The sequence below is a fragment of the Dasypus novemcinctus genome, chromosome 3, assembly GCF_030445035.2.
Source record: "Dasypus novemcinctus isolate mDasNov1 chromosome 3, mDasNov1.1.hap2, whole genome shotgun sequence".
Lineage (NCBI taxonomy): Eukaryota > Metazoa > Chordata > Mammalia > Cingulata > Dasypodidae > Dasypus > Dasypus novemcinctus.
Window position 1 is genome coordinate 112440090 of NC_080675.1, and position 12278 is coordinate 112452367.

The 12278-nt window shown below is 41.8% G+C and overlaps 1 protein-coding gene across 4 annotated transcripts in view; it reads right to left on the bottom strand.

The window, feature by feature from the left end:
- The window catches only part of EXD1 (exonuclease 3'-5' domain containing 1), a 74794-nt gene that overhangs the window by 15729 nt on the left and 46787 nt on the right, over window positions 1-12278 (bottom strand). For all 4 annotated transcript variants that reach the window (XM_071214115.1, XM_058293948.2, XM_058293947.2 and 1 more), the window contains 2 exons: window positions 7712-7816; window positions 7551-7631 (listed from right to left, as the gene is read on the bottom strand). In XM_071214115.1, coding sequence (XP_071070216.1) covers window positions 7551-7631; window positions 7712-7816 — 186 coding nt within the window. The remainder of the gene's footprint in view (window positions 1-7550; window positions 7632-7711; window positions 7817-12278) is intronic.

Consider the following 12278-nt stretch of genomic DNA (forward strand, 5'->3'; position numbering starts at 1 on the left):
TGCTCCAAAGAGTCAGCCATCCAACCCCCACCTGAAGAGATGAATCCTGTCTCACCAGATGAAACTGCAACAGAATGCTCTGAGGTAACTGGCTTGCAAGACCAACCCCCATCACCCCTCTTTTCTTCCAGACCTGCCCCTGAGGTGAAGTTCAAAGTGTGACTGATGAGGAAGTACACTGTACGCCAAAAGAACTGCATGAGTTTTCAAATTTATATAGAAAGAAATCAGGGAGAAGTGTGTGGGAATAGATATTCAGGGTGAGGGATAATGGTGGAAGGACTATAAATTTGGATCAGGCTGAATTTATTGATATGGGCCCAATAAGCAGAGATTCTGGATTCAGTGTTGCAGCTCAAGGGATTAGAAAGAGCTCTTACAGTTTGTGTGACTGGCTGAAACACAGACCAAAAGATGGCCAACATTACCTGAGGTCAAAATGCCAGAATTTCCTTGGTATACTGTAGATGAGGGAACCCAAAGGCTTAGAGAGACTGGAATGCTAGAATGGATTTAGCATCTCAGACCTGTCCACTTACCCCAGGGATGTCCAGAAAACATACCTTTCACCAGGACCATGAGGAATAAATTTGTGAGACTAACTCCATCTTCCTTGAAAAGCTTTAAGGTTGCTATTCACTGTAGGGTCAGATAGTACCATAAGAACTGCTGTCACAGAATTAGGATCCTTAAATGCTATGGGATGATCAGATTCCCAGCCAGCAGAAGCCAAAGTGGCAGCACTTAATCACCAAAGACAAGGTAGGTGTGGATATCACAAAGAGAAGCAGACTCAAAGTAGCAATCAAAATAGTCTGAGTTGCACAGACATATAGCATTGGCTAACAGATCATGGGGTACTTAGAAGTAAAACAGATGGGCAGTCTACTAAATTCCTACTTGATCTGTATAAGCAGAATAGTTCTAGGTCAAGTGAACAAAACCCTAACTTGAATTACAGAGAGTTACAGTTCTTTAATCAATTCCTAGACTTGGACAGTTTACAGACCCAGAGTACCTTGAATGAAGGCAAGGCCAGGTCCCCTCGGAAAAGACCTTGTTACACTGCCAAATTTTTATACTGTTCATCTTCCTCCCAGGCTTCCCCAAAGAGAGCTATGACCTTTTACCAGGGTAACTGTATATTGGGGAAAAGGAAAGGATCTGACATTTGGGGGATTATTTGACACAAGCTCAGAAGTGACATTAATTGCAAGAGACCCAAAATGTCACTGTGATCTAACAGTCAGAGTAGGGACTTATGGAGGTCAGGTCCATTTCACAGTGGGTAAAATGTGGTTATTTCCCTAGTTCCAGAATGCATAATTGGAATAGACATATTCACCAACTGGTACTATACCTAAATTAGTTGCCTGACTTGTGGAATGTGGGCTATTGATAGGAAGGGCTAAGTGGAAGCCCCTAGAACTGTCCCTACCTAGCAACATAGTAAATCATAAGCAATACATAATTTCTGGAGAGACTCTGCAGTCTGCCATCAATGCCAGCATCAATGACTTGATGAATGCAGGGGTGTGATTCCTACCACATCCTCATTCAACTCTCCTATTTGGGCCGTATAGAAAACAAATGGATCTTGGAAGATGAGAGTAGATTATCATAAATTTAACCAGGTGGTGACTCCAATTGCAGCTGCTGTTCCTAATGTGCTATCTTTGCTTGAGCAAAGGAACACATCTGGTAACTGGTATGCAGCTATTGATCTGGCAAATGCTTTTTTTTCTCAATTGCCACCAGAAACAGTTTGCTTTCAGCTGGCAGGACCAGCAATATACCTTCACTGACCTACCTCAGGGGTACATCAACTCTCCAGCACTATGTCACAATACTGTCTGCAGGGACCTTAAACATCTCTCCTTCCCATAGGATATCACACTGATCCATTATACTGATGATATCATATTGATTGGATCTAGTGAGCAAAAAGTAACAACTACTCTAGACTTTTGGTAAGGCATTTGGGTGAGAGAGGATGGGAGATAAATCTAACAAAAATACAGGGGCCTTCTACCTTGGTGAAATTTCTAGGGGTCCAGTGGTGTAGGGCATGTTGAGATATTTCTTCTAAAGTGAAGGATATCTCCTATCACTCCTACAACCAAAAAAGAGGTACAATGTTTAGCTGGCCTCTTTGAATTTTAGAGACAACATATTACCCATTTGAGTGTGCTACTCTGGCCTATTCACTGAGTGACCAGAAAAGCTGGTAGTTTTGAGTGGGGACCAGAAGAAAAGGAGGCACTGCAATAGGTCCAGACTGCTGTGCAAACTGCACTGCCACTTAGACAATATGATTCAACAGATCCAATGGTGCTGGAAATGTTGTGGCAAATAGAGATGTTGTCTGGAGCCTTTGGCAGGCCCTACAGGGGAATCACAATGCAGACTCAGGATTTTGGAACAAAGCCATGCCATCCTCTGCAGATAACTACTCTCCTTTGAGAAACAGCTTTTGGCCTGCTACTGGGCCTTAGTAGAGACTAAATGCTTAACCACGGGCCACCAAGTTATCATGAGACCTGAGCTGCCTATCATGAGTTGGGTATAGTCTGACCTACTAAACCATAAAGTTGGGCATGCACAGCAGCACTCTGTCATAAACTAAAAGTGGCAAATATGAGATAGGGCTTGAGTGCATCCTGAAGGTACAAGTAAGTTACACGAGGAAGTGGCCCAAATGGTGATGGCCACCACTCCTGCCACATCACCTTCTCTTCCCCAGCCCACAGCTATGGCCTCTTAGGGAATTCCTTACAATCAGTTGACTGAGGAAGAGAAAACTTGGGCCTGGTTTACAGATAGTTCTGCATGATATGCAGGTACCACCTGAAAGTGGACAGCTGTGGCACTGCAGCCCCTTTCTGGGATGTCCCTGATGGACAGTAGTGAGGGCAAATCCTCCCAATGTTCAGAACTTTGAGCAGTGCACCTGGTTGTGTATTTTGCCTGGAAAGAGAAATGGCCAGAGATGAGTTTGTACACTTACTCATGAGTTGTTGCCAAAGGTTTGGCTGGATGGTCAGGGACTTGGAAGAAACATGATTGGAAAATTGGTGACAAAGAGGTTGGGGGAAGAGGTATGTGGATAAAACTTTCTGAGTGGGCAAAAAACATGAAAATATTTGTGTCCCACATGAATGCTCACCAGAGGGTGACTTCAGCAGAGGAAGATTTTAATAATCAAGTGAACAAGATGACTTGTTCTGTGGATACCAGTTAGTCTCATTCCCCAGAGACTCCTGTCATTGCCGAAATAGGCTCATGAACAATGTGGCCATGGTGGTAGGGATAGAGATTATGCATAGGCTCATCAGTATGGACTTCCCCTCACTAATGCTGACCTGGCTACAGCCACTGCTGAGTGCCCAATCTGTCAGCAGCAGGCCCTGATAAGGCACCATTCCCTAAGGTGATCAGCCTGCTAACTAGTGGCAGGTTGATTTCATTGGATCATTTCCATTATGGAAAGGACAGCGATTTGTTCTAACTGGAACAGACACAGATATGGATTTCCCTTCCCTGCATGCAATGCTTCTTCCAAAACTACCGTTAGAGGATGTACCGAATGTCTTATCTACCACTATTGAATTCCACACAGCATTGCTTCTGACCAAGAACCTACTTCACAGCAAATGATGTGCAGGAATGGGCACATGCTCATGGAATTCACTGGTTTTACCATGTTCCCCATCATCCTGAAGCAGTTGGATTGATAGAATGGTGGTTGGCCTTTTGAGGCTCAATTACGGTGCCACCTAGCCAGTAATAAACTTGCAGGGGTGGGGCAACATTCTCCAGGAAGAAGTGTATACTCTATCAGTGTCCATTCTATGGTGCTGTTTCTCCCATAGCCAGGATTCACGGGTCCAGGAATAAAGGGGTGGAATGGGAGTGACATCATTCACTATTACCCACAGTGATCCACTTGAAAAATTTTTGTGTCATGTCCCTGAAACCTTAAGCTCTGCTGCTCCATAGGTCTTAGGTCCCAAAAGGAGGAGTGTTTCCACCAGAAAACACAACAACTATTCCATTGCACTGGAATTTAAGACTGCTGCCTTAAATGCCTCAGAGGCTCCTCATGCCTCTGAATCAACAGGCAAAGGGAATTACTGTACTGGTTGGGGTGACTGTTCCTGACTATCAAGGGGAAATAGGATATACCTAAACAATGGAGATAAAGAAGAGTTTGCCTGGAATACAGGAAATCCCCTAGGGCATCTCTTGGCACTGCCATGTCCTGTGATTAATGTCAGTGGAAAATCTGCAACAACCTAATCCAGGCAGGATTAACAATGGCCCAGAATCTTCAGGAATAAAGGTTTGGGTCACTCCACTAGGCAAAGAACCCCACCAGCTGTGGTGCTTGCAGAGGGTAAAGGGAACATGGAATGGGTAGTTGAAGAAGGTAGTGATAAATATGACCACACGACCAGTTACAGAAATGAAGATTTTAATGGTCATAAATAGTTCTTCCCTGTTTTGTTATGAGTATGTTGTACTCATATGTCATAAAACCATTATCATTATTTTCTTCCCTATTTTTTCCCCTTATCATATGATGTAAGTTGTATTAGTTTCATGTTATAGTGTTTAAGGATGTCAAGTTTAAGAGTATATATTACCCAGGACTTGAACCCTATTCTGGTGGGATTTGGTGTGTTGCCAGTTGTATGCAGGACAGTTGAGTATTGTTAGGCAGGAAAAAAAAAAAAAAAAAAAAAAAATATATATATATATATGTCTGTTATTGGTTTTATTAAGAGATCAAGTAGGTTTTAAGGTGATGTGTATGGCTGCCAAGTTGAGAATGGGTGGGCTGTTGATGGTTAGGCTAATGTGTCAACTTGGTTAGGTAATGATGGCTAGTTGTTTGGTCAAGCAAGCATTGGGCTAATTGTAATGCAAAGGCATTCCATGAACTTTAATCGTGAGTTGATTGCATATATGGCTGATTACATCTACCATCAACTGAAGAGATTACCATCAGCAATGAGTGATGTCTCATCCAATAAGGCCCTAAAAGTGGTTGCAGCATTCAGGGAGAGAATTCCCATCTTCACCTCAGACCTCCAGCATCTCCTCAGGAACTCACTGAGTACCTTCATCAGAGTTCCTGGCTTGCAGCCTGCCCTACCGAATTTGGATGTATGCATCCACGCAGCAGCACGAGACAATTTTATAAAATCTCATAATCTTTACAGATATCTCCTGTCAGTTCTGTTTTCTTAGAGAACGCTGACTAATACAGTGACCAAGAGAACTGGCATAAAATTCATTATGAACAGACAAATAAGGAGCAAAATTGACCCACAAATAATGTGGTAGTTTGAGGCTGCGTGTACCCTTGAAAATAATGTTCTTGACCTTGGTCCATTCCTGTGGGCAAGAACCTATTAAAGGTGGGAGCATTTGATTATATTACTTCAGGAAGGTGTGACCCAAGGTAGGTCTTAATCTTCTTACTGGAGTCTTTTATAAAGGGATAAATAAAAAGAGAGGGGACCACAGAGACATATGTGAGCTCAGAGACAAACCCCCAGAGGCTGAGAGAAAGGGACCGGGAGGCCAGGGACTGGAATCAGCAGAGGTGTGGAGAGAGGCCCCTGGCAGCTGAGAGAGGAAGTAGAAGAAACCAAGAAGCTGAAAGTGAGGTAACCCAGAGGAGCCCAACGCCTTGGTTTAGACATTTTCATGGTCTCTGAACTGTAATCTTCAACCTAATAAATCCCCATTATGAAAGTCCACCAACTTCTGGTATACCGCCTTGGCAGCCTTTGGCACACTAAAACATATAGTAACATAAAATTTAACTTTTAGGAATTGCTGCTGAAAAATAATTAGCCAACTCATAATACATCTCCAAAGTTTCTAGTCTTGAATATTCAGGATCTCCCTCTCACTGGCATAAACCTAGAAGACTAAATACTTAAAGAAAACATAATGAAAATTAGTGCTTTTACTGCTTTCACAGACAAATCAGAAACCTGGATTAGCTCTAAGAGCTAGACTAGACTAGGAATTTCTCATTTTTCTAGGGTTCTGTAGATGATAAAGAATTGATACAAAATAACATCTGGGGCCAAAAGTTTTCCAGGCATATCCAGGACAACCTGCACCCTTGAGCTAGATGTCAATCAGCATTAATTAATTCATATGTGGTTAAAGGTTAAGCAGAGATGCGATTGTTCATCTCACACCAAGGCTCCCAGTCAGACTTCTGAATGACCACCAAATTGTGTGGGAGGAGGGGCACCCGGCTTGCCTCAGTGGCAAACAGTGCGGCAAGAGGTGACACCGCCTCTGCCCACTGGGCCTAGACAAGGTGACCACGCCTGACTAGGCCTTTGCTGCTAACGGCTAGCCGGCACCGCCCTCCCCCTTCCTATCTCCCGCCTAGCCCAGCTCTCACTTCCCCTCCCCCCTCCCTTGAACCTAATCTCTTAGTACGCTGTTTGCCCAGCAACAGCTTCAGCCTATCAAGAGTTAGCACATACTCTACTGGCCAATCACTAGCCCAATGCCAGAACATTGCCTTATATGGAAACAGCATTTGCCCTAGCCAATCAGAACCCGCCACACCACTCCCCAATCCTATAAATCTGCATCCCCTTCCGCAATAAACCAGACTTGTGCCATCAGCCTGTCTCCGTGACTTCTTCCTGGGTCGTGCGCCCTCCACGCCTTCGGAGCCCTCGAGGGAAGCCTCAGCGGCCGTACGAGGCTTTCTTCCCCACGCCAGGGACCCCTCTCGTCCCACAACGGGACCCCACTCGTCCCTTAACAGGGACCTCGCTCGTCCCACAACGGGACCCCACTCGTCCCGCAACAGGGACCCCGCTCGTCCCTTAACAGGGACCCCGTTTCGTCCCTCAACAAATTGTTCTACTTTCTGAATGCAATAAAACATGGCTGTTGCTTATTTGACCAACTATGGAACAAAATGAGGAAAAAGTAATCACAAATAATTTTAAGTCACTTTTCTGCAGTAATTCACAGTTCACTACATGTTCTCACATATTGTACAAACATCTTGCATGAGAAGTATGCAGGAAAGAGCACAAAAAAAGACTTACAATCTTTGATCAGACAAGACTGATTTTTTTTTTCTTTTAAATAAATAAGTTGTTTACAGAAAAATTATGCACAAAATACAGAGTTCCCCTTTACCACCTTATTAGTAACACCTTGCATTAGTGTGGTACATTGTTTACAATTCATGAAAGAACAATTTTATAATTGTAATATTGACTAGAGTCCATCATTTACAATAGGGCTTACTGTTTGTGTTGTAGAATCCTATGTTTTTTTCTTAATTTTTATTCTAATAACATATATACAATCTAAAATTTCCCCTTTGAACCACATTCACATATATAATTTAGTGCTATTAATTATGGTCACAATGTTGTGCAACCATCATTACCAAAACTTTACAATTAACCCAAATAGAAACTATGTGTGATTTAAGCATTAACTCTTCATTCCCTATATACACAGATTTGAATCTAGTGTTTCCTTGCACATACCTGTGTGTCAAAGACATTATTCAGCAAAATTCCATACTGATGAGAGAGGCAATCAGAAAGCCAACGACAATCATGAATAACCTGAGGAATCAAAAGGTGAAGGCAGAGTAATTAGGACCTGGCTGCTAATTTCACCAAAAGGAATCAATTTACACACTCACCTTCAAAATTCTCTTGTCTTCTAATACCATCTTAAGTCCATTGTTGAAAGCACGACTTCCCAGAAGGAAAATATCAAATAAGTAAACGCGGCTATTTGTGGCCACCTACAATAAATCATCCAGACACACATATTATAGGATAAGGAAGAACTGAAGAAAGGGATCTGAGGGTCAAGAATACAAGACACGCAGGGAAGCGGACTTGGCCCAGTGGTTAGGGCCGTCTACCACATGGGAGGTCCGCGGTTCAAACCCCGGGCCTCCTTGAACCGTGTGCAGTTGGCCCATGTGCAGTAATGATGTGCGCAAGGGGTGCCCTGCAACGCAGGGGTGTCCCCGCATAGGGGAGCCCCATGCGCAACGAATGCGTCCCGTAAGGAGAGCCGCCCAGCACGAAAGAAATTTCAGCCTGCCCAGGAATGGCGCCACCCACACGGAGAGCTGACACAACAAGATGACGCAACAAAAAGAAACAGATTCCCATGCTGCTGACAATAGAAGCGGACAAAGAAGAACACACAGCAGATAGACACAGAGAACAGACAACTGGGGTGGGGGAAAGGGGAGAGAAATAAAATAAATAAACAAACCTTAAAAAAAAAGAAATGGCAAGTGAAATTAGTAAATATAGAGACAAATGAAAATGAAACCACAACTTATCAAAACTTATGGGATACAGGGAAGCTGATATGGCTCAAGCAGTTGAGTGTTGCTGGCCTTCCAACTGGAGGTCCTAGGTATGATTCCTGGTGCCTCCTAAAGAGAATAAACAACAAGCAACAACAGGCAAAAACAATGAGCAAGAAAACAAGCAAAAAAACCCAAAACAAGCAGGAAGCAGTTGTGGTTCAAAGCAGTTGAGCGCCTGCCTCCCACATGGGAGGAACCAGGTTTAGTTCCTGATGCTCCTAAAGAAGAAACAGACAATGAGTCCAAACAACAAGCAAAAACAATGAGCAAAAACAACATGCAAACAGACGAAGAGGCCATCTTGGGGGCTGGGGGAGATAAAGTTTATTAAAAACAAAAAACTTACAGGATACAGTGAAGGCAGTGCTGAAAGGGAAATTTATAGCTCTAAATGCCTATATTAAAAAAGAAGAACTAAAAATAAAAGATCTAAATGAACTGGAAAAGAAAAAAAATGGCAAGCCAATCCAAAGCAAGCAAAAGGAAAGAAATAATAAAGATTTGAGCAGAAATAAATGAAATTGAGAACAAAAGAACAGAGAAAATCAACAAAACCAAAAGTTGGTTCTTTGAGAAGATCAATAAAATTGATAAACCCTTAGCTAGATTAACAAATTATAAAAGAGAGAAGATGCAAATAAATACAACCAGAAATGAAAGGGAGGAAATTACAACTGACCCCACAGAAATAAAAAGAATCAACAAAGGATATTGTGAGAAACTGTATGTCAAAAAACTAGATAACCTAGATGAAATGGACAAATTCATAAAAATGCACAAACAACCTACACTGACACTAAAAGAAAGACAAGAACTTAAGAAACCAAGCAATTTAAAGAGATTGAATCGATTACCAAAAATCTCCCAACAAAGAAAAGTCCAGGACCAGATGGCTTCACAGGTGAATTCTACCAAGCATTTTGAGAAGAATTAACACCAATCCTGTTTAAACTCTTCCAGAAAATTGAAGGGAAAATTATCCAACACATTTTATGAAGCCAACATTACCCTAATACCAAAGCCAGATAAAGACACGACAAGAAAAGAAAATTATAGACCAATCTTTCTAATGAATATAGATGCGAAAATTCTCAACAAAAATACTTGCAAATCAAATCCAAAAGCACATCAAAAGACTTATACATTACAACCAAGTGGGATTTATTCCTGGTATGCAAGGTTGGCTCAACATAAGAAAATCAATCCATGTAATTCGCCACATTAATAACTGAAGGAAAAAACACATGATCATCTCAAATGACACAGAAAAGACATTAGACAAAATCCAGCATCCTTTCTGGATAAAAACACTTCAAAAATAGGAATAGAAGGAAAATTCCTCAATATGATAAAGGAATAGAAGGAAAATTCTTCAATATGTGGGTTGAAAAACCCACAGCCAACACAGTACTCAATGGCGAAAGGTTGAATGCTTTCCATCTAAGATCAGGAACAATACAAGGATGCCTACTGTCACCATTGTTATTCAACATTGTACTAGAAGTTCAAGCTAGAGCAAGTAGATAAGAAAAAAAAAATTAAAAGCATCCAAATAGGAAAAGAGGAAGTAAAACTCTCACTATTTGCATATGACATGATCCTATATTTAGAAAATTCTGAAATGTCTATAACAAAGCTACTTGAGCTAATAAATGAGTTCAGCAAAGTGGCAGGATACAAGATCAACACACAAAAATAGGTAATGTTTTTGTACACTAGTATTGAACAATCTGAGGAGGAAATCAGAAAAAATTCCATGTACAATAACAACAAAAGGACTCAAATACCTAGGAATCAATTTAACCAGAGTACAGGACCTATATACAGAAAACGACAAAGCAATGCTAAAAGAAATCAATGAAGACTTAAAGAAATTGAAAGACATTCCATGCTCATGGATTGGAGGAATAAATATTGTGAAGATGTTAGTCATACCCAAAATGATTTATTGAGTCAATGCAATGCTAATCAAAATTCCAATAGTCTACTTTACAGAAATAGAAAAGACAAATTACCAAATTTGGAAGAGAAAGTGTACCCAACTAGCCAAAAGCATTCTAAAAAAAAGAGTGACATGTGAGGAATTTCACTGCCTTACCTTGAAACATAGCTAAGGTGGTCAAAAGAGCATGGTATTGGGGAAGTGGATGTGGCTCAAGCAACTGAGCTCCCACCTACCACATGGTAGGTCCAGGGTTCAGTTTCCAGTGCCTCCTAAAGAGAGAACAAGCAGACACAGAAAGTACACAGCTAATGGACACAGAGAGCATACAGTGAGCACAAACAATGGGGCAGGGAAGGCATAAATAAAGAAAATAAATCTTAAAAAAAAACAAACAGCATGGTATGGGCATAAAGATAGACACATTTATCAGTGGAATAGAATTGAGAGTCCAGAAATATACCCTCACCTCTATGGTGAGGTTTTGACAAACCTACCAAGTCCATGTTAATGGGCAGAACTGTCTCTTTAACAAATGGTGCGGGAAGAACTGGATATCTACGACAAGAATGAAAGAGGACCCCTATCTCACTCTCTATACAAGAATCAACTCAAAATGGATCAGTGACCTAAATATAAAAGCCAGGACCATAAAACTCCTGGAAGAAAATGTAGGGAAACATCTTAAAGACGTTGTGGTAAGTGATGGTTTCTTGGACCTTCCACCCAAAGCATGCAAAACAGAAGAAAAAATAGGTAAATGGGACCACCTATTAAACACTTTTGCATCTCAAAGAATTTTTTTTTCTCTATCTGGTTGCATGATAGTCTTTTTGGTGTGTTGCTTCATCACGTGGGGGCCTGTGCCTCTCCACACCATGTGGGGGCCTGCGCCACACCACATGGGTCTGGGACATCTTTTTTTTTTTCACCAGGAGGTCCCAGGGATCGAACCTGGGCCATGCTTATGGTAAACAGGAGCTCAGTTGTTTGAGCTGCAGGCGCTTCCCTCAAAAGATTTTGTCAAAATGGTGAACAGGCAGTTGACTCAATGGGAGAAAATTTTTGGAAATCACATATCAGTTAAGGGTTTAATATCCATGATATTAAGAGATGCTATAATTCAACAGTAAAAAGACAAATGACCTGATTAAAAAATGGGCAAAAAACTTGAATGGGGGAAGCAGACATGGCTCAACTGATAGTGTCTGTCTACCATATGGAGGGTCCAGGATTCGATCCCCAGGGCCTCCTGAGCCGTGTGGTAAGCTGGCCCATGCGCAGTGCTGCCGTGCGCAAGGAGTGCTGTGCCATGCAGGGGCACCCCTGTGTAGGGGTACCCCATGCACAAGGGTGTGCACCCTGCAAGGAGAGCCACCCCCGTGTAAAAAAGCACAACCCGCCCAGGAGTGGCGCCACACACACGGAGAGCTGATGCAGCAAGAGAACACAACAAAAAGATGCAGATTCCCAGTACCGCCTGATAATGCAACACATTACCACAGCAAGTGGACACAGAGAGCGGACAACGGGGGCAGGGTGGAAGGGGAGAGAAGTAAATAAATCTTTAAAAAAATTTAAAAAAAAGTAAAAAACTTGAATAGGCATTTGCCCAAAGAAGAAATGCAAATGGAAAAAAAAAGGTTCAACATCACTAGCAATTAGGGAAATGCAAATGAAAGCTATAATGAGATATCATTTCACACCTATTAGAAGGGCCACTATTAAAAAGACAGAAAACTACAAGTGTTGGAGAGGATATGGAGAAAGAGGAATACTTATTCACTGTTGGTGGGAATGTCGAATGGTATAGCCACTGTAGAGTACTGTTTCACAGATCCTAAAGAAGTTGAATATAGTTTTGCCACGTGACTCAGCAACAACATTACTTGGTATATACCGGAAGAACTGAGAGCAGAAACATAAACAGGCGTC